The 19738-nt window shown below is 44.4% G+C and overlaps 1 protein-coding gene across 4 annotated transcripts in view; it reads right to left on the bottom strand.

Moving 5' to 3' along the window:
• Positions 1 to 19738, bottom strand: part of LOC129703385 (neprilysin-like) — a 123150-nt gene that overhangs the window by 34587 nt on the left and 68825 nt on the right. For all 4 annotated transcript variants that reach the window (XM_055645769.1, XM_055645772.1, XM_055645771.1 and 1 more), the window contains exons 9-14: positions 13915 to 14049; positions 11544 to 11645; positions 10798 to 10937; positions 8991 to 9084; positions 6495 to 6623; positions 192 to 290 (exon numbers count right to left, since the gene is read on the bottom strand). In XM_055645769.1, coding sequence (XP_055501744.1) covers positions 192 to 290; positions 6495 to 6623; positions 8991 to 9084; positions 10798 to 10937; positions 11544 to 11645; positions 13915 to 14049 — 699 coding nt within the window. The remainder of the gene's footprint in view (positions 1 to 191; positions 291 to 6494; positions 6624 to 8990; positions 9085 to 10797; positions 10938 to 11543; positions 11646 to 13914; positions 14050 to 19738) is intronic.

Here is a 19738-nt window from a genome sequence, read left to right as displayed (position 1 = left end):
ATATGGAGTCAAAAGGTGTGAACTGTGAGGCCGGAGCAGTGGATGAGAAAGTGGGATAACATAGAACTAGTGTGATCGATGGTTGGCGTGCAGCCGGTGGGTCGAAGGGCCTGTGTCCATGCGTATCCCCATCCTACCAACGCATAAGGAAAAATTCCCTTTGAAAGTCTACACGGACCGACAACTCGTACTTTTGCTTCCGCCTTTGTTTTCGTCTCCTGATCCATCCAACTGAGATCGTGTAGGTTCTGGATGAAAATCACACGGATCTGCTCAATTAGTTCTTCAACCTGTAGGGGGGGGGGGAAGACAAGATAGAAGTTAAAATGAGTTATCATTCCACCTTCAAGAATTGCTAATAGTATTGTTGTTGTTTTATTATTGGCATGTCGGCAGGGGAAGATTGGGCCAAAGGGCCTGTTTCCACACTGCATGACTCCATGACATATACAGAGGTACAATGAAAAACTTTGTTTGCGAGCTACCAAGTTACATTATACTACACATGAGTTCAATCAAGCCACACACACAAGTACAAAAAGTGCTGGAGTAACTGAGCGGATCAGGCAGCATCTCTGGAGAAGATGGATAGGTGACATTTTGGGTTGGGGCCCTTCTTTCAGACACAGATTCAGACTTCTGAAGATGGGTCCCACAGCAAAATATCACCTATCCATCTAATAACAAGGAACTACAAACACTGGTTTATACCGAAGAAAGACAGAGAAAAAACCCACGTGGTCACAGGGAGAACGTACAAACTTTGTCCAGCCAGCACCCGTAGTCAGGATCGAACCCGGGTCTCTGGCGAGTTAATTTGTTCAATTGTGGATGCAGGCCAGTACATCACGCAAACCAACTTCCCTTCCATCAACTCCATCTACACTTCACACTGTGCCGCCAATACCTCCAAACCTTTCCTATCCATGTACCTGTCTAAGTGTCTTTTAAATGTTGTTTCAGTATCTGCCTCAACTACCTCCTCTAACTGCTCTTTCCATAAACCCACAGCCCACTGTGTGAAAACATTGTCCATCAGGTTCCTATTAAATCTTATCCCTCTCACTTTAAACTGATGCCCTCTGGTTCTTGATTCCTCTACCCTCGTCAAAGACTTTGCATTTTCACCCTATTGTTCCCCTCATTATTTTATACACATCTATAATATCACCCTTCATCCTCCTGCGCTCCAAGGAATAAAACCCTAGCCTGTCCAACCTCTCCCTATAGGGCCTGTTTCCATGCTGTATCTCTAAAGGAAAGTATCCTGGCAACATCTTGCTGTGGCATAAGATTCACTGATCGGAAAATGAGTGAGTTAAAAATTCATAAACAAGTGGCCTGGGAGAAGGAGACCAGGGGCTGAATAGTCATGTGGAAAACATTGAAAGTGCTGAAGAGCCAATAAACATTTCTCCCTTGGGATTATGTTGCTAAGGGAATTCACCTCTAAGTGCCTTCTCTCTCCAGGTACTGATGTATCTGAGAGCACTGCGGCCTTTGGATGGAACACAGCAAAGAGAGCAGTGGGTAGAATGAAACTTGATTCATCGGAGCCAGTCAACATATTTTACCAGAGTACTGCCTGGATTAGAGGGGTTCATCTATAGGGAGAAAGTTGGATAGACTTAAAGCCCTGTTCCTCGGTACGAGTTCATTCCAAGAGCTCTCCCGAGTTTGCCCTGATTCGAACTCGGAGATTTGCGGTAATGGCCACTCGTCGGTACTCGGGGCTCTCATGGACATTTTTCAACATGTTGAAAAATCTTCAAGAGTCTTCTTGTGCTTACCTTCCGTTAGCGAGTCTTCCCGAGTACCTGCCATTAGTGATACGAGCCACTAAGAGACGTCCCCGAGCTTCGACGTACCCGCTACGTTCATTCTCCGTGCTTACCACGAGTTTGATTTTTTTAAAATTCAGCAGAGCTCTTGGAATGAACTCGTACCGTGGGACAGGGTTATTAGATTGTTTTCTATGGATTGTCCGAGGTTGAGGAAAGATTTTAGTTCAACACCGAAGTTAGACACAAAATACTGGAGTAACTTAGCGCGTCAGGCAATGTCTCTGGAGAAAATGAATAGATGACGTTTCGGGTCGAGACCCTTCTTCAGTTTACTTTAGTTTTGAGATACATCATGGAAACAAGCCCTTTGGCCCACTGAATCCTTGCTGACCAAGGGTCACCCGTACACCAGTTCTATCCCACAGGCTAGCGACAATTTATAGCAACCAATTAACCTACAAACCTGCACGTATTTGGAATGTGGGAGGAAACGGAAGCATTGAGAGAATCCCCACATGAATGTGGTAACGGTACAGACAGCAACCGAGGACAGGATCGAACCCAGGCCCCTGATGCTGTGAGGCAGCAACTCTGCTGCTGCACCATTGTGCCACCTTTGACTTGATAAAAGTAAATAACATTTATAAGAGGCATAGATAGGGGAGACAGTCAGAACCTTTTTCCCCCACGGTGGAAATGTCCAACACTAGAGGGCACAGCTATAAGGTGAGAGGGGGAAAGTTTAATGGAGATGTGTGAGGTAAATATGTTTTTTTACCCAGAGAGTGGTGGGGGCCTGGAATGAACTGCCCTGGGGCGGTGATGGAGGCAGATATGATAGAGGTGTTTAAAAGGATTTTAGAATGGATGTGCAGGGTATAGAGGGACATGGATCACACGTGGACAAATTAGATCAGTTTAAAGACATCATGTTTGGCACAGACAATGTGGGCTGAAGGGCCTGTTGCTGTGCTTTACTGTTCTATGTTCTATATGTTCAGGCAAAGAAACTGGGGAAACAAAAACATACTGGCTCATTGAGTTCCTCCAGCACTTTGTGTCTTTATTTGTAAATCAGCATCTGCAGTTCCTTGTGTCTGCTAAAATCATTCCTTGCACTATGTCCAACTGGTAGCGAGATAGAATGTTTTATACATTAAGCAAAACTGGAGGAAAAATGCTGGAGGAACTGTGAAGGGAATGGACAGGGTCGGGACCCTTCTGCATTTGACCTGCTGTATTCCTCCAGCATTTTGAAATTTGCACAATATTCTAGTGTCTGCAGTTCCTTATGTCTCCACTTTAATGCTCCACCGTGAAATCTCTTCAAGGTATGCCTATGAAGAAGGTCTCCTCCTCTCTCTGATGGGAGTTCTGTGAGACCCTCTCTCACTTTGCCCCTCCTCTGGGTCATTTTGTAGAAGCGCCCCGACCAAAACACCGCCTTTCCATTCCCCCCACAGATGCTGCCTGACCCGTTGAGTTCCTCCAGCACTTTGTATTCTATTTAAAATAAGGTTGTATTCAAGGAGTCCCATTAAATTGAGATAAAAGGAAAGTACCGATCGATAAAGATTCAGGAGAACCTTTCATTCAAATAGACTGAAAAGGGACTGCAGTTTAAAGTGATGAACATTAGGTTTTGTACGTCAATAAATGTCAATAAATATTTGTCTATTTATGATGTGTTGCCTTGTACACAGATGGGCACACATTCAGTTTCTGATAAAGAGATCTTTGATTAACTGTAGAAGCCATTATGAAGAACCAATAAATTATTAATTTGCAATTACCAAAACACAATAAGGCACTGATATGCGTCCTCCATTCTCCAATGTACCTGCTGTTTCTAACCAATTTTCAAAGTACTCCTTTGTTGGAAGGTATGTTTGATTTTTGCACTTCACACAGACAGTGTGGTGCCTATAATATAGTTGTTTTATTCTGCCCAACGATACTTTGGTCTTAATGTTTCAAAACAAAAGGTTTTGCTGTTGGTTAATAAGAAATCAAATGAGATTATGGTTTAGTTTCGAGATCCAGTGTGGAAACAGGCCGTTCGACTCACAGAGTCCATGCCGACCAGCCAGCCGTAAGCAAACCTACACACACTCTAAGGTCAATTTTACAACTTAGCAAAGTCATTTAACCTACAAACCTGCACATCTTTGTAGTGTGGGAGGAAACCAGAGCACCTGGAGAAATCCCACGCGGTCACGGGGAGAACGTACAAACTCTGTTTAAACAGCACCCGTAGTCAGGATTGAACCTGGGTCCCTGACACTGTATGGCAGCAGTTCTAACGCTGCGCCACCGTGCCTCCCTCATTAAGGTCAGATTGGAAACGTTTTAAAAGAGATGCGTGGGCAAATGTGATGGAACACGCTGCCAGAGGTGATGGTGGGAGCAGATACAATGATGGCGTTTAGGAAGGTGCAGGGAATGGCGGGATATGGATCACATGCAGGCAGAGGAAATTAACTTGGCATCACAGACATTATGGGCCGAAGGGCTTGTTCCTGGGCTGCACTGTTCTATGTTCCATAGATTTAAAAGAGGCAGAGAATGGTCACCTGAACTGTAGCCTGATATTCATTTCCAAAGACGGGAAGACACTAAGTGCTGGAGTAACTCAATGGGTCAGACAGCATCCCTGGAGAACACAGATAGGCGATGTTTCAGGTCGGGATCCTTCTTCAGACTGAACCCTATCCTGATCCGAAACATCAGCTATCCACTTTCTCCAGAGATGCTGCTTTTCCCGCCGTGTTACTCTAACATTTTGTACTAATAGCTTCTGCAGTTTGTAGTTTTTAGTTTGTAGAGATCCAGCGTGGGAACAGGCCCTTCGGCCCACCGAGTCGACACCGATCACCCGCACACAAGTTCTATCCTTGATGAGTATTAGGTTTTGTATTCTGAAGAACATTTGGAATATTGTGAGCAGTTTTGGGTCTCATCCTTCTGAGGATGGATGTGCTAGCATTGGAGAGGGTCCAGAGGAAGTTTACGAGAACAATACTGAGGAAGACTGGGTTAATATATGAGGATAGTTTGAAGGCGCAGGGCCTGTGCTCGCTGGAGTTTAGAAGATGGGGGAGGAGCTCATTGAAATGCACCGTAAATGCCTGGAGAGAGTGAATGTGAAGAGGATGTTTCTAGTAGTGGCAGAGTCCAGGACTCCGCTTGAGGAGCATTTAATTTTGTCAGAGGGTCGTGAATCTGAGGAATTCATTGCCACAGACGGCTGTGAAGCCAAGTAATTCGGTAATTTAAGGAGGTGATCAGATAGTTCGTTGATTAGTAAAGGGGTTGTCCCACTTGGGTGAGTTTGACCTCGATTCATACTCGCAGTATGGTCGACACGAGGTCGTAGGAGGTCTTTGTAACTCTCATTCATGCTTGACAGTAGTCCCCGTGTCCTTGAGGCCTCAGCTAGGTCTCAGTGTATTTTTCAACATGTTTTCAAAATGCCCGTAAGTAAAGAAAGGTCACCATGGAAAAAATCAATACTTTTTTTTACTCGTATGTTTAGTCGCAGTAGGTCGGCATGTTATTAATAGGTAATCGAGTGTAGTTGAAGGTAGTCGAAGGTAGGGGTAGATAGGCTTCCAGAAGGTAGGTCAAAGGAGATCGAAGGAGGTGGTCTTCACTCTCCACTATTCGGTGTCCAATTATCCCAAAGTTAGTCATAGCTAGTCGAAGCTGGTCTTCTACATAGTTGAAGGAGGTCTTCAACATGACATTTTTTTCAAACTCTCCTAAACTCTTCTAAACTCGCCAATTAGGCCGCACAATTGGGACACCCCCTTTAGGGTGTCCAAGGTTATGGGGAGAATCAGGAGAATGAGATTGAAGGGCCTGTTTCCACACTGTATCTCAAAACTAAACTAAAGGGCCTGTCCAACTTGGCGATTTTTTCGCCGCTGGATTTTGAAATGTTCGAAATCTTTCGGCGACCCTGATATGTCAGTCAATGACGCTGGCAGTTGCCAAAAAAATTGCCAAGTGGGACAGGCCCTTAAACAATCAATCCTTTCAGCTGAGACATTAAACTTTTGGCCAGTCTACCTTTGAAAGCCAAAGTCAAGGATCAATCAATCAAAAACAGAAGTCTGAAGAAGAGTCCTGACCCGAAACAAAACCTATCTATGTTCTCCAGGGATTCTGCCTGACCTGCTGAGTTTAACATAGTTTAGAAATACAGAGGGGAAACAGGCCCTTCGGCCCACCGAGTGCATGCTGACCTTCAATCAAGCTTTCACACGAGTTCTACGTTATGCCAATTACATATCAACTCCATGCACATTAGGGGCAATTTACAGAGGCCAATTAACCAACAACCCTGTAGAAACAGGGAACTGTGAATGCTAGTTTATTCCAGAGAGAGACAGAAATTGCTGGAGTATCTTAGTGAGTCAGGCAGCAAACTTGCATATTTTTCAGAGTGTGGGAGGAAACCAGAGAACCCGGAGAAAACTCATACGGTCACAGGGAGAACGTATAAACTCCACACACAGACAGCACCTAGAGTCAAGATCGAACCCGGGTCTCTGTGCTGTAAGGTAGCAACTCCACCGCGGAAACATGGTCCCACCCTGTTACTCCAGCACTTTGTGTCTTCTTTGCTGAGCACAACCAAAAGCCTGGCTTGGAAAGTCAATAAAACTTTGAAAGTCAATAAGAAGTTCTAAAAGTTGATCAGTGTACCATTTGCTTGCTCTCCCCTGCAAAAGCGTCCTCCACATACAGGCGACCAACAGCCTTGTCCATGTTGCTGTTGACGTAGTTTGCGCACTTTCTCCACACCGCGTTCTCCGTTGTGGTGCCATAGAGTGCCTACACATAACAAAATAACCAATAGGATATTTAATAAAACATCACGGTTGTATAAACATTGCAGTTGTATAAGACGTTGGTGAGGCGACATTTAGAGTATTGTGTTCAGTTCTGGCACTGTGATATTGGAAAAATGTTGTCAAGCTGGAAGTGGCATAAAAAGAAGATTTACAAAGACGTTGCCAGGACTAGAGGGTCTGAACTATAGGCAGAGGTTGAGTAGGCTTGGGCTGTATACCTTGGAGCGCAGGATGAGGGATGATCTTATCGAGGTGTATAAGATCATGAGAGGAATAGATTGGGTAAATGCACAGAGTCTTTTACCCAGAGTAGGTGAATCGAAGACCAGAGAACATAGGTTTAAGGTTAAGGTGAAGGGGAAAAAATGATTAGGAATCTGAGGAGTAACTTTCTCACACAAAGGGTGGTGAATGTATGGAACAAGCTGCCAGAGGGGGTAGTTGAGGCAGGTGCTATCCCAACATTTTAGAAGCAGTTCAGACAGGTACATGGATAGGGCAGGTTTCGAGGGATATGTACCAAATTCTGGCCGGTGGGACTAGTGTACCTGGGACATATTGGCCAGTTAGGCGAAGGGCTGTTTCCACACTGTATCACTGTGACATCTATGACTTTATTACACTTGGGGCACAGTGGCGTAGCAGTAGATTTGCTACCTTACAGCGCCAGAGACCCGAGTTCAATCCTGATTACGGGTGCCTATCCTGTCTGTACAGAGTTTTTATATTCTCCCTGTGACCATGTGGGTTTTTTTCTGGGTGATCCGGTTTCCTCCCACTCTCCAAACATGTGCGTATTTGTAGGTTAATTGGCTTTTGCAACATGTCCCTGCTGTGTATGATAGAACAAGTTTATGGGTGGTCACTGGTTGCCGTGGACTCGGTGGGCTGAAGGCCTTTTTTCGTGCTATACCTCAAAATTAAAACTAAACTAAATCACATTTGAAAGGTGGGAGATTGACCACTTTAAAATGGCTACCTGTTTGGTGAGGATTTTGTTTGCCTAATTTACTCCCAGTTTTAATCCCTGTTCTGAATTATCTGTAGATTTATTTTTAGCACTTTAGATCCTGGTTTCCCTGCCTTAAACCTTTTAGGTTTAAGAGAGTTGCAGTTCTCTATTTTAGACTTTAGAGATACAGCATGGAAACAGGCCATTCGACCCACTGAGTTCGCGCCGACCAGCAATCACCCTGTACACTAAAGGGCCTGTCCCGCTCGGGCGTCATTTGCGCGTAATTTACGCGACATCATTTACGTGTCACGTGATGCGTGCATGGTACGTGGTGGCGTAGGCAGTGACGTGTGATCGCGCGCAATGCCCCAGGATTTTGGGATGTACAAAATCTTCGCGCACATCTGCGTGACACGGAAATGACGCCCATGGGACAATCCCTTAACACTATCCTACACACTAGAGACAACTTACAATCTTCACCAAAGCCAATTAACCTGCAAATCTGTTCGTCTTTGGAGTGTGGGAGAAAACTGGAGCACTCGGAGAAAACCCAAGCAGACACAGGGATAAAGTACAAACTCCATACAGACAGCATCCAAAGTAACGATCGAACCCGGATCACTGGCGCTGTAAGGCAGTAACTCTACTGCTGCGTCCACTGCATCACTGTAAATTTGCAGGTCAACTATTGTTCAATTTTACGATTGTTCGATGTCAACAGTCACAATCCAGTTACAATCCTTTACCACAGGATGGCAAGAGGGAGCACAAGGGAAAGTGGTTGGTGGTGGGGTGGTTGGGTGGTATTGGGAACAAATTAAATGCAGGGATAAGTGAGGGATTGCAACTGATGGGATTGCCTTAAGCACCAGCAAGGACTCGATGAGCCAAGAGGCCTTGTTCTACGATGCGATCCAAGACAATAATAAACAGATAAAGTAATCATCATGTTTAAAATTAACGGAAAGGAAATAAATAACTCAGCTTTACTTGATTTTTAAGTGAGGTTGGTCATAAGACATAAGACATTGGTGTAGAATTAAGCTATTCAGCCCATCCAGTCTGCTGCACCATTCATAAAATCATAAGATCATAAGTGGTAGGAGCAGAATTAGGCCATTTGGCCCATCAAGTCTACTCCACCACTCAACCATGGCTATCACTCCTTCATAATTGCATTCTCATGCCTTCTCCCCATAACCTCTGACACCATCAATCATTCAATCATACATTTCCTATGATGTCATGGTATCATGTCCGTTTGGGTCAAGGTTTCTACAGCCTTCCCCAATCCCAAACGATACGTGGAAGCAGATCTTATCTATAACGGTGGCTCTGATTGCAACTTTGGGCAGGTTTTGAGCATTTAAATATGAACACAACTCGTACTTTGCGGAAAGCTGTTCTTGTATCCCTGTAGGCACTGCTTAGACTTCCCATCAGATCCATCACTTGCATCCATACGATGTAGTTTTGAATTTGCCTGCAGATCACACGAAGCAGAAACTTTGAATCTATGTCCAATAGTCTTTGGTTTAATCCAGATTATTGTCATGCACGCAGGTACGATGAGGTGCACGTACAATGAAAACTTACTTGAAGCAACCATAGACTCAAGGGCCTGTCCCACTTGGCCGTCATTTGCACGTAATTTACGCGACATCGTTAACGTGTCACGACGTGCGCGTTGTGACACGCGTGTGATGTGTGCATGGTGCGTGCTGACATGGGCAGCGACGCGCGGCCGCGGGCAGCGTCGCAAGAATTTGTGATGTACAAAATCTTCGCACGCCATCTGCGTGACGCGCAAATGATGACCAAGTAGGACAGGCCCTTCGGACTACGCACAAAAACATAGATTAAACATAAATTCTACAAGACAGTGAAAAGAAAAAAAAATTGTGCAAAAGAACAGGACATCAGTGCAAACCATAATTAGAAAACAAGTCCACGATAGTGCAAGAAGTAGTGTTCCGTTGCCGAGGTAGGATCAGGGTTGTGCGGGTCGGTTCAAGAACCTGATGGTTGCAGGAAATGAGCTGTTCCTGAACCTGGTGGTGTGGGACTTCAGGCTTCTGTGCCTCCTGCCCAACGGTAGCAGTGGGAATGGTGGGGATCTTTGATAAGACGCCGCCTTCTAGAGGCAGCGCCTGGTGTAGACGCTTTCAATGATGGACTGGGCTCAGTCCATCACTCTCTTGCGTTTTAAGTATGTTGGAATTGCCGAACCAGGCCATGATTCATCCAAGAAATTTTCTACCTAAATTCCTTGCTCCAGCATCTCATTTTGCAACCCTTCAACCCTTTTGTCTTACATCTTCTGTCTTTTCATCTCTGGTCTTTGTCCAACCATCTGCTTTGCAAATTACCCCTCTTCACCTGTGTCTGCGTATTATCTACCAGAGGACATGGGTTTAAGGTGAGGGTGGAAACATTTAATAGGAAGCTGAGGAGCATCGTTTTACATTAAGGGTGGTACGTACATGGAACAAGCAGCCGGTGGCGATAGTTGAGGCAGGTACTATCAAACGTTCAAAATTTGGACAGTTACGTGGATAGAACAGGTTTAGAGGGATATGGGCCAAATGCAGGCATGTGGGACAATAGTAGATGGAGCATGTTGGTTGGTGTGGGCAAGTTGGGCTGAAGGGCCTGTTTCCACGATGTGCGACACCATGGTTCTGAGATATTTTGTAACCTGATGGTCTCCGCTTTCCGATTTCTGATGGCAGGAATAAAATGGAAATGTGCCCAGGGTGGTGTGGGTCTTTGATGGAATTGGTTTCCTCATTGAGGCAATGCCTCCCATAGATCTATTTGATGGTGGATCAGTACCCGTGATGGACTAGACAATGTCCATCAAAGAACCAGTCAGAAGCATGGATGGTGAGTGTGGTTTAATGGTGGAAGCAAACCAGAGTGACGTAGAAATAAGGAACTGCAGATGCTGGTTTACGGAAAAAAAAGACTCAAAGTGCCGGAGTAATTCAGCGGGTAAGGCAGCATCTCTGGAGAACAAGGATAGGTGATGTTTCAGGTCAGGACCAAGTCCAAAGAAAGGTCCTGCCCCTTAATGTCACCTATCCATGTTTTCTGGCAATGCTGCCTGACCCGGTGAGTTACTCCAGCACTTTGTGTCTTTATTTTTAAGTTATAGTAATGTTCTTTTCCACACAAGACTAAAGTATAAACATACCTGTCACTATATTTCTTGAGGATATCTGCTAACTTCCTAAGATAACCAGGTGCATAAACCACAACTTGCTCTGTTTTTGTCGCAGTTAGAGATACACGGGAGAGGATTTGGTTGATAAAATCCATCCATTGGAATGTAAGCTGAAGGAAATAAATTGGATACATGTTATGCAGTACACAAAATTCAAAATATTAGAAAAAATCTCTTCACCTCTGGCTCTTTAGAAATTTTGGAAGATGCGGCACGGTGGCACAGCGGTAGGGATGTTGCCTTGCAGCACGAGAGATCTGGGTTCGATCCTGGCTATGGGTGCTTGTCTGTACGGAGTTTGTACATTCTCCCTGTGACCGCGTTGGTTTTCTACGAGAACTTCGGTTTCCTCCCACATCCCAAAGGAGTACAGGTTTGTAGGTTAATTGGCCTCTGTAAATTGTATCTAGTGCGCAGGTTGTCCAATTGAGGTACAGAGGGATCTTGGCATCCAAGTCCGTAACAACACAGGCCGTTAGAGTGGCAATACAAAGGACGATTTTCAGAGGCCAGTTAACCTACAAACCCGCAAGGAAACCGGAGCACCCGGAGGAAACCCACATGGTCACAAAGAGAATGTGCAAACTCCACACAGACAGCACCCAAGATCAAGAATGAACCCGGGTCTCTTGTGCTGTGAGGCAGCAACTCTACCCGCTGCTCAACTGTGCCGCCTTACGGCTAAAGCACAAAATTTCATTCAAGAAATCATTTACCGTGTTGTTGATACTTAATGGGAAATCATTTATCACTTTAGAAAGCGGCATCTTGTTGTAGAGTTCATTAGGATCATTTCTATCTTCAGGTTTGGTTGTAGCCTATGGCATAAAAAGACATAAATATATATTAATACTTTATTCCTATTTCAAACATAAATAGAGGCAAAATGGTCATCATTATTTCATCAAATAAATTAATAATGTCAAATCAAATCAAATCAGGATTCCTCCCACATCCCAACACATGCAGGTTTGTAGGCTAATTGGCCTCTGCAAATTGCCTCTAGTGTGTCGGGCGAGACTGGATGAGAAAGAGAGATAATGTAGAACTAGTGTGAATGGGTGATCGGTGGTCAGCATTGATACGATGGACCGAAGGGCCTGTTTCCATGCTGTATCTCTCAACTAAACTAAACTAAATTCAAATAAACTAAACTGAACTGGCCAAGCAGAATTTATTGTCAGAGACACACGGAACTGCAGATGCTGGTTTACAAAAAAAGACACAAAGTGCTGGAGTAACTCAACGGGTAAGGCAGCATCTCTGGAGAACAAGGATAGGTGATGTTTCGGATCGTGCCCTTCTTCAGACTGATATCCCACCTCTCTTCCAGCTATCTCCTCAACCCTCTCCCCCACCACGAAGGGTCCCGATCCGAAGCGTCACCTGACCACGTTCTCCGGAGATGCTGCCTGACTAGCTGTGTTGCTCCAGCACTTTAAGCCTTTGGTGCATGTGACAATAAACTAATATCAAACTCAAAATTGAATATATATCATAATTCTAGGACGACACAGTGGTAGAGCTGCTGCCTCACAGCGTCAGAGACCCGGGTTCAATCCTGACCTTGGGTGTTCCCTGTGAGGAGTTTGCACGTTCTCCCTTTGACCGTACAATGTAAAGGTTTACAGGTTAATTGGCTTCGGTAAAAATATTGTAAATTGTCTCCAGTGTGTAGGATAGTGCTAGTGAAAGGGGTGGACTCTTTTGAGTCTTTTTTTGAGTCGTTTTTATCTCTAAAATATAAAGTGTACAGTAAAGTTCTCTGGGTGCACCAGCTTCCTCCCTGTTCCCAAAGACGTGTATGTTAATTGGGCTTGGTAAATTGCCCCTGTTGTGTAGGTAGTGGATGAGAAAGTGGGATAACTTGGAATTAGAGTGAACGGGTGATTGATGGTCAGCATGGACTTGATGGATCGAAGGGCCTGTTTCCTTGCTGCATCTCTAAACTGAACTAAACTGCTATCACATTATCCCTCAGTTTCCTTCACTACAGGAAAACAATGCCAGCCTGTCCATTCGCTGCCTTCAACTAAAGTCCTCCAATCCAGGCAATGTCCTAGTGAATTTCCTCTGCAGTGTCTCCTTGATGTCTCTGGCCTTTGTCTGTCAAAAAACCCCCTCATCTGTATATCTGTCTCCACCTATCATTTATCCCAGCCCCACTGATCTTTTTCAAATATCGTCCCACCCTACAATCAGTCTGAAGAAGGGCCCCGACCCGAAACGTCACCTGTTCATTCCCTCCACCTATGCTGCCTGACCCACTGAGTCGAACCAGCACTTTGTGTTTGGCTCAAGATTCCAGCATCTTCTTTCCTTTGTGCCTCCAAGTATCTATCTCTGCCTTAAATATATTAGAAGACGCTGCGAATATCATGCTTTGAAAAAGAGAGTTTCAAAGACTTCAAACCTTTCTTAGAAAAGAAACTTTTGCCCCATTCCTGCCTGAAGTATTTTAGCAATGGAATCGGTCATCACAACTACTTTGGAAGTTTGAGATGAATCTGATTAGTTTAGAGTTTAGTTTAGTGATACAGCCTGGAAACAGGCCCACTGAGCCCACCCCAACCAGTGATCACGTGTCCCTAGTTCTATCCCACACACTAGAGACAATTTACAGAATTCAGTTAACCTAGAAACATAGAAACATAGAAATTAGGTGCAGGAGTAGGCCATTCGGCCCTTCGAGCCTGCACCGCCATTCAATATGATCATGGCTGATCATCCAACTCAGTATCCTGTACCTGCCTTCTCTCCATACCCCCTGATCCCCTTAGCCACAAGGGCCACATCTAACTCCCTCTTAAATATAGCCAATTAACTGGCCTCAACTACCCTCTGTGGCAGAGAGTTCCAGAGATTCACCACTCTCTGTGTGAAAAGAAAACCTGCACGTCTTTGGAATGTGGGGGAAAACCAGAGCACCCCGAGAAAACCCACGCAGGTCAAGGGCAGAACGTACAAACTCCATCCAGGCAGCACCCGCAGTCAGGGTGGACCCCAGGTCTCTGGTGCTGTAAAGCAGCAACTCCACCACTGCACCACTGTGCTGCCCTGATGGCTGCAAAAAAGTAGAAGACTTACATTGGCGATCTCTTTTTCCATTTGCAACACCATAGCCATTTCCTTTTTGACTTCCAATTCAGTCTTGTTCATACCTTTGTCCTTTCGGATTAAGTTAGCTGTTTTCTCCATGAACTCAGAGTAAGCTTCGCACGCCTGTGAAAAAAACATTACAAGTGTGGTAACCTCTTTGAGAAAGACCAACATCCTATCACTTTGATAAATGAATGGTAAACTCAAAGTCTGGATGTCTGAAAATGAGAAACGTCTCGAATTATGGTCTTGCCTTTGCAAATTCTTCGTTTACATCCTCCCCAACGTCTTTGTAAATCATTATTTTAGATACAGTGCAAGATTCATACCTCACCCTTCAGGCAAGAAGTGAAAACGCATACCTCCAGATTCAGACAGTTTCTTCCCAGCAGTTATCAGGAAATGGAACCATCCTACCAACAACTAGAGAGCGGTCCTGAGCTACTATCTATCTCATTGGAGACCCTTGGATTCTCTTTTTAACTTAATTTACCGGACTTTATCTTGCACTAAACGATATTCCATTTATCATGTATCTGTACACTTGAAGTCTCGTTTGCAACATGTATGGTCTTTCTGTTGACTGGATAGCATGGACCAAAAAGCTTTTCACCTTGTTTGACATGACAATGAACTAAACTAAACTAAAATAAGCTAATCTTTCGTATTACCCTCGATATCTTTCAAATTCCTCTTTTACATGTCCTTTATTCGTAATCCGGTATCTGCAGTTCCTTTTGTTTCCACTGTAATGCTTCTCTTTGAAGTCTCCTCTTGATGTCTACTTTGCAGAAGTTCTCTTCCTCTTTCTGACCGGAGTTCTGTGGGACCCTCTCAAACTGCTCTCCCTCTGCGATTCGCCACTGCTCTCCTGTTCTATGCCCTTGTTCTGGCCCAGACTCACTACCACGGCCACATGTGATTCATCTTCCTCTTTCCTCTTTAAGAAGAGCTCAAATTGTGCTGTTCACTGAAGGTGGCAGCATAAGTCGATAGGGTGGCAAAGAGGGAGTATGGTATTCTTGTCTTCGTTACTAGGGTCATTTAATATATTCAGGAATTCATGATGCAGCTCTATAGGACTTTGGTTAGGCTACATTTGGAGTATTGCATGCAGTTCTGGTTGCTCTGAATTATAGGAACGCCATGGAGACTATGGAGAGGGTGCAAAGGAGGTTTACTAGAATGTTGCCTAGATTAGAGGGTTTCAGCTACAGGGAGAGGTTGGACAGACTTGGATTGTTTTCTCTGGAACATTGAAGATTGAGTAGAAACAACAACATTATATACAATTATAAGAGGCATAGATAGGGTGGACAGTCAGAATATTATCCCCGGGGTGGAAATGTGCGACACTAGATGTCATAGCTATAAGGTGAGAGGAAGAAAGTTTAAAGGAGATGTGCAGAGCAACTTATTTACACAGAGAGTAGTGGGGACCTGGAATGTATTGCCTGGGGTGGTGGTGGAGGCACATATGGTAGTGGTGTTTAAGAAGCTTTTTGATAGGCACATGGACATGCAGGGAAAAGAGGATTATGTAGGTGAGATCAGTTTAACTAGGCATTATGTTCAGCACAAACATTGTGGGCCGAAGGGCCTATTCCTGTGCTATACTGCTCTAGGTTCTGCAACTGCTGCAGTATTATCCTGAATGTGTTCAAAACAAAATTCTCTCCCTGGACCTTCGCAGGTCCTGACCCGAAACGTCCCCAATCCAAGTTCTCCAGAGATGCTGCTTCACCCATTGAGTTACTCCAGCGCTTTGTGTCTTTTTGTGAATCAACAGGAACGTGGTTAGTGCGACAAAGACATTCAATGGAAACTAATATAATCCAAGCACAGATGTGGCCTCGAAATCATAATCATTCACACCAAAACCTTGGTAGAAAACCCCTCGCACTTAATAAAGGCAAATGTTCATCACCTGTGTTTATTTACCAACTCGTAAATTAACCAAGGAAGTAAATCACACCTATTTATCAAAGAACACATGCACACTCCTGGTGTTTGTCACACCGAGGCTAATATCTCACACGTAAACTGTTTGAATGTGGGCATTAAGAATATAGGCCCATTTGAGGTGTCTGTTTCTCATTTGTAATTTACGGAAATTAGCTCCATCTGGGCTCCCAATTAGACACATATGTTGAATGTAGAAACAACTGTTGGAAAAGACTGGAAATTTGGATTTTTGGCACAGGGTAAAAATGGCACCTTCAAAACAATGCACGGTTGATATGTGGAGCACAGTCTAGTGGAGGCTCTTGGATGAAAATAAGAAATTAATGCGTTTTGTTAGGGCTTTTCAGAACATCCCAAAGTACTTTGGATGTGCAGCCACTGTTGCAACACTGGAAATGAGTAGACAAGTTGTCAAGATGTTGTCAAGTTGGAAAGGGTACAAAGAAAATTTACGAGGATGGTGCCAAGACTCGAGGGTCTGAGCTATAGGGGGAGGTTCAGCAGACCAGGACTCTATTCCTTACGCAAAGGGTGGTGGGTGTATGGAACAAGCTGCTGGAGGAGGTAGTTGAGGCAGGTACTATCGAAATGCTTACGAAACAATTAGACAGGAACATGGATAGTGTGTAGGAAGGAACTGCCGTTGTTGGTTTAAACCGAAGATAGACAAAATGCTGGAGTATCTCAACGGGTCAGGCAGCATCTTTGGAGAGAAGGAATGGGTGACTTTTCAGGTCGAGACCCTTCTTCAGACTAGTCAGAGGAAAGGGAAATGAGAGATATAGACAGTGATGTAGAGAGATAAAGAACTAATGAAAAAAAAATTAGCAAATGAAAGTTATAGAAAGTTTGATCTATATCTCTCTACATCACTGTTATTATATCTCTTGTTTCCCTTTCCCCTGACTAGTCTGAAAAAGGGTCTCAACCCAAAACCAATTCCTTCTCTCCAGAGATGCTGCCTGTCCCACTTAGGTACATGGATATGACAGGTTTAGAGGGTTATGGGCCAAAGGCAGTCAGGTGGGACTAGTGTAGATGGGACATGTTGGTCGGTGTGGGCAAGTTGGGCCGAAAGGCCTATTTCCATGCTGTATGACTCTCTCTCTCTCTCTATCTATCTAACTTGCCCAAATGATTCCACAAAAGTTCTGACAAATTTGCAGATGACACAAAAGTAGTTGGCATTGTAGATAGTGAAGATGGTTGTCAAAAATTGCAGCAGGATCTTGATCGGTTGGGCAGGTGGGCTGAGGAATTGATGAATTGAGTGAATTGAGTGTTGTAGAGCAGAGGAATCTAGGAGTGCGGGCACATTGTTCCTTGAAAGTGGCATCACAATTAAATAGGGTGGTCAAAAGGGCTTTCATCAGTCAGAGTATTGAGTATGGACGTTGGGAGGTCATGTAGCAGTTATATAAGAGGTTAGTAAGGTCACATTTAGAGTATTGTGTTCAGTTTTGGGCACCATGTTATAGGAAAGATGTTGTCAAGCTGGAAAGGGTGCAGAGAAGATTTGCGAGGATGTTGCCAGAACTCAAAGCCCTGAGCTATAGGGAGAGGTTCAGCCGGCTAGGACTCTTTTCCTTGCACAAAGGGTGGTGGATGTATGGAACAAGTTGCTAGAGGAGGTAGTTGAGGCAGGTATTATTCACAACATTTAAGAGACCTTTGGACAGGTACATGGATTGTACAGGTTTGGAAGGATATGGGTCATGTAGGGCTGGTGTGGATGGGGCATGATGGTCCGTGTGGTCAAGTTGGGCCGAAGGGGCTGTTTCCCTGCTTTGTGACACCATGACTATGAAAACACCAACGAGATCATGATGAGATAATCTTTTTCCTGCAAATAGTCATTGCAGAAATTATACACAAGACAGTATGAACAGTTTAGCTTAGTTAATTATTATTGTCACGTGTACCGAGGTACAGTGAAAGGTTTTATGTTGCGTGCTATCCAGTCAGCGGAAGGATTATACATGATTACAATCATGCCTCTACAGTGTGCAGACACAGGATAAAGGGTATAATGTTGAATGCATCATAAAGTCCTGCAAAGTCCAATTAAAGATAATCTGAGGCTCTTCAATGAGGTAGATGGGAGGTCAGGACTGCTCTCTAGTTAGTGAAAGGATGGTTCACTTGCCTGATAACAGCTGGGAAAAAATAGCTTTCTTCGTCTTCAATGACAAAGTAAGTTGAGACGTAGATGAAGGAAGGTACTACAACATTTAAAATACACTTGGTCAGGTGGATGGATAGGAAATGTTTAGAGGAATATGGGCCAAAGTTAAAAAATTTCCCTCAGGTTCCTATTAAATCTTTGCCCCACACCTTAAACCTATATCCTCTGGTTCTTGATGTAGTGTACGGGTGATTGTTAGTCAGCGCGGGCTTGATGGGCCGAAGGGCCTGTTTCCACGCTGTATCTCTAAACTAAACTAAGATGCGCAGTTTCCAGCAGGAATTTGGGGGGGGGAACTAGTTGGCTGAGGACACAGGGAGCAGTTCCTGGTGGTAATCAAATAATTCATTCCGGGCGGCACGGTGGCGCAGCGGTAGAGTTGCTGCCTTAAAGCACCAGAGACCCGGGCTCGATCCTGACTACGGGTGCTATCTGAATGAAGTCTGTACTTTCTCCCTGTGACCTGCGTGTGTTTCCTCACACTCGAAAACGTGCAGGTTATAGGTTAATTGGCTTTGGTTAAATTGTAAATTGTCGCTTGCGTGTAGGATGGTGTTAATGTGCGGTGATTTCTGGTCGACACAGAATGGGTGGGGGGGGGGAGAGGGATGAAGGGCCTGTTTCCGCGCTGTATCTCTAAAACTAAAAACTAAAAACAAAATTAATTAGTGACCATTTCCACGTGAATATCTGGAGCAGATGTGGAGCCCAGAACCTTCATTACTCATGTTTGCTGTGAAATACATCCCATGGTAATGGATAACAGCTAGTTATCAGCAACAGTATCAATAAAAATGAGGAGAATTATAAATATAAGGGTGCAGGGGCTATCGCTCCAGGGATTCCAGCCCTAACTGGTCAAGATAGATGCTGGAATGTACATAACCTAGGCTCACGGAAAACAGCTCAGTAATATGCGTTTGATTGATCATTTGAAGCATACAGGAAAGATAGGAAAGGTTCAGAGGGATACGCACCAAATGCAGGCAAATGAGTAGAAACAAAGAAATGTGGATGCTGGTTTACCAAGGAAAGACACAAAATGCTGGAGTAACTCAACGGTGGAGGCATTATCTCTGGAGGAGATGGATGGGTGTCATTTTTAGTCAGGATCCTTCTTCAGACCGATGGCAAATCTTCTTCAGACTGAGGACAAATGGGACTTAGTTGGGGCATCTTGGTTGACATGTGGCGAAGGTTCTGTTTCCGTGCTCTATGACGCTACAAGATGTAAACAGGCCCTTCGAGCCAACTGAGTCCACTGAAACCATCAATCACCCAATCACACTTTGAGCCTTGGCCTCTGTAAATTGCCCCTAATGTGTAGGAAATGGATGAGAAAGTGGCGATAACATAGAACTGGTGTTATAGAGTGGTCGATGGTCAGTGTGGGCTTGGTGGGCTATAGGGCCTGTTTCCATACTGTAGCTCTGAACTAAACTATGAGTAGATATCACAAAACAAACTTGTTCTACGTAATCCCACTCTCGCACCTTCTCCCTACACACTAGGGGCAAGTTACAGAGGGGGGCCAAAAAACCAACAAATCCACGCGTCTTTGGGATGTGGGAGGAAACCTGGAATTCCCGGAGGAAACTCACTCAGGTGCTGTCTGTGTGGAATTTGCACGTTCTCCCTAGGTGCACCGGAGAGAGCGTGCAA

The sequence above is a fragment of the Leucoraja erinacea genome, chromosome 14, assembly GCF_028641065.1.
Source record: "Leucoraja erinacea ecotype New England chromosome 14, Leri_hhj_1, whole genome shotgun sequence".
In the NCBI taxonomy this organism is placed as follows: domain Eukaryota; kingdom Metazoa; phylum Chordata; class Chondrichthyes; order Rajiformes; family Rajidae; genus Leucoraja; species Leucoraja erinaceus.
The sequence above is the reverse complement of the archived record's forward strand: the minus strand, read 5'-3'. Positions and strand labels throughout refer to the sequence as shown.